Below are 2,997 nucleotides of genomic sequence, written 5' to 3'. Positions count from 1 at the left end.
CAGCTGAGCAACACACTTATTTAGTCAGCAGCAGAAGGGCAGGATTGGAAGGAGGTGGCCTGTGCAGTTCAGTCTCTCAGTAACTTCTTGAGCTTGAGAAAAAGTCCTTGAGCTGCTCAAGAGCGTCATGGGAATAAAAAAATGATAGATTAAAAAAAAACAAACAAACGAAAACCAGGTAAGAGAGTTGAATACAGGACAAAAGTTGCACAGCTGCATAGTTTGAACATCAAAATGAGTTTAGAGCAGATCAGCAAATTCAGCTCTCTTTGCTGACAGGAACAGTTACACTTACTGTTCTAGCTTTCCTTAACCAGCAAAAATTTAAATCCTTCTCAAAAAGCAGGACTAGAAGCCAAAAGAAAACTCAAGACCAGGCATTTTAGGAAGCTCTGGAGAAAAAAAAAAAAGGCAAAAAGCTTAATGCCAAGGAATCCTTAAGAATAACAAAAGAACCAATTTTAGCAATGGATTCAATTAAGAAAATGAAATGCTTTATACATCAAACCATGGTAAAGTGTGGACCTAAGAATTTAAATGTGATCTTTAAGTTAGCAATACACTTAAGAATATACATTAGCCAAAAAATCTGTGTAGTCTGTTCCATTTGAAAAAGCCCTATTCAAAAACATCCTCACTGTTGTTTTCTATTTCTCGTAAGAAGCTGATGTTTTCCTATGCTTTCTTTTAAAAAACCTGAAGATCATACTTGATTATCTAAAGGTCCCTCAGCCTTTTACCAGTCAATGACTACACAGTATTCTATACACTGCAAATTAAAGAGCAAACACTGAAAATACGTTTGCTTTTACCATTCAGCTGCCTCACCTTTTCCACATCAACTGCATTCACCTCACCTATTAAGAGAACAAGTTACACAAACAGTTGCTAATACCTCCAAAATGAATGTGCTCACTTGCTTATAAACTACATTTTGTTCAAAACAAAAACCCCAGAATATGAGAATAAACTTGCAATGCAAAGTTTGATGCTGCTTCTTTTTATCCGCAGTCCATTTGCCATTCCTACAGTCAGGGAGATTAATCACTGTAATAGTGCATTAAGTGCTAGTCTGTACAGCCAAATATTCTATGTGATTCCGCTCCCCACGTGATGCCTTCCCCCTTGTGTTGTTCATCAGCAATCAGAGATACCAGGATGGGTGAAAAAGAATTCACATCATGTCTTGATGGGGAAGTGAACCTGTTGCAGGCAATCTTGGCAACACTGGCTGACCTGGGTCCTGGGTCACACAGACCAAACTCACCCCAAGAGCTCTGGCAGTCTTCAGAAAACAAAGAGCCTTCCATCATGTCCCCCCAACCCCTTCTTTCTTACCCAAGAAATAAAAGGAAAGAGGAGTAGCACTCTTTCCAGAACCATGGTACCTTGTGCCCTCTCAAACAAACAAGAGACAACAGTACATTTCAACTTTATTAGAAAAAAACCCCAAAAGTTTATACAAAGCTCTGCATTTTACAGAAAACCAACCCCCCCAACCACAAAGAAATCCGACATTGCAAGCTGTATGCACTTCTGTTTTCATATACATACATATATATATGTACATACACATATATATATGTGTGTGGGCGCACGCGTGTGTATATATAGTGTGTGACGTATTTTTTTTTGCATGGTTTGCATTCATTATTTTACAAAGTTAACATTCAGTAGAAAAAAAAAGAGGATCTTTGTTACCATTATTTTCTCATATAAATAACTGTGAGCAGTCCCTCTGCAGATAGATAAAAAACACCTTTTCGTGTCATTCTGTAAAAAACAGACATTACTGAAATGGTACTGAAATGGTACTGAAATCTTTCAAGTTTTTTTCAATACCACCATAAAAATATCATCTAGCCCCCAATTCAAAATGCTTGTCCAAGGCATTAGAAGAGAAAGGACTGTAAGACAATTCTGGAAAGATCAGTTCTTTAAGCCAACATTCAGGTAGATAATTTTTGCTGGACCTCATACATTGGTGCGAAATGAGCACAAACAGGAGACCAAGCTCTCTCTGTCTGCCTGGAAAAGCTGGTTCTTTTGTCCGTTGTCACTGAGTCAAATTCCAGCAAAACACTCAGCAGTGTGAAGGAGCTGACAGACTCTCAGCTCACCCTCCTTGCCCTATGACAAAGCTACAGACTTTCTTGATGCAATTATACCAGCTCAGTAAATTTTTCCTACTCCATTCACCTTAAAAGGAGCTGTTGGACTAATCATGGCATGGTTAGACAGACATCAGGTTGCTGAATTACTGGGAGAAAAACTTAGCTAGAGGGAAAAATGCAAGACAACTAAAAGGAAGAAAATGCTATAGAAAAGAGCTACTGAGTGACTCCCAAAGCTCTGGTTTGAAGAAGCAGGAGCAGTAGAGAGATATGAATTGCAGCACAAAACATCCTTGTGTTTACTGCAGTTAATGGTGACAGCGTGATCCAAGTTAATTAACTTCCTGGTAAACAATCAGTCTTTCCGTCAAGCACCATGATGGGGAGAAGATTTTGAAGGCAATACAAGTGGTTGTGGTGACAACAAAGGTAATGAAAGTGAAGAACACAATGATGCCAATTAAATGGAGAGTAATGCCAATGAAGATGTTTCAACTCCCAGGGATGCTGGCAACAAGAAGATGGTTATATGGTTGGTGTTGATGATGGCCAGAATTCATTCATATGTCCATGTAGTCATCATCTTCATCAGTATCACTTTCCAGTGAGGATTCCTGGCTTGAGGTCTCTAAGATTTCCAAAGCTGGCTGACAAAGGCTCTCCTTCTTTACATTCGCTGCAGACTGAGCAGACAAAATAGCAGACTGATCCCAAAAAGAGAGAGAGAGAATATATTGCTAAATAGTCAGGATAAACCCATGATCACAGGGATAAAAGCCCACTGGTCCTTATTCCTTCACATTCAATAGCTCTCTTACTTCTATGAAAGATATGATATTCTAATGTGAAACAATATGACATTTACCAGAGGGCTTCCCCACAG

General features: G+C 38.9%; 1 protein-coding gene across 5 annotated transcripts in view; it reads right to left on the bottom strand.

The window, feature by feature from the left end:
- Window positions 1–1,420: 1,420 nt before the first annotated feature.
- CABIN1 (calcineurin binding protein 1) overlaps window positions 1,421–2,997 on the bottom strand; it is a 111,021-nt gene continuing 109,444 nt past the window's right edge. For all 5 annotated transcript variants that reach the window (XM_027696837.1, XM_027696836.1, XM_027696839.1 and 2 more), the window contains exon 37: window positions 1,421–2,818. In XM_027696837.1, coding sequence (XP_027552638.1) covers window positions 2,675–2,818 — 144 coding nt within the window. In that variant the 3' untranslated portion in view covers window positions 1,421–2,674. The remainder of the gene's footprint in view (window positions 2,819–2,997) is intronic.

The sequence above is a fragment of the Neopelma chrysocephalum genome, unplaced genomic scaffold (assembly GCF_003984885.1).
Source record: "Neopelma chrysocephalum unplaced genomic scaffold, ASM398488v2 Primary Assembly neopelma1_116, whole genome shotgun sequence".
Taxonomy (NCBI): domain Eukaryota; kingdom Metazoa; phylum Chordata; class Aves; order Passeriformes; family Pipridae; genus Neopelma; species Neopelma chrysocephalum.
The sequence above is the reverse complement of the archived record's forward strand: the minus strand, read 5'-3'. Positions and strand labels throughout refer to the sequence as shown.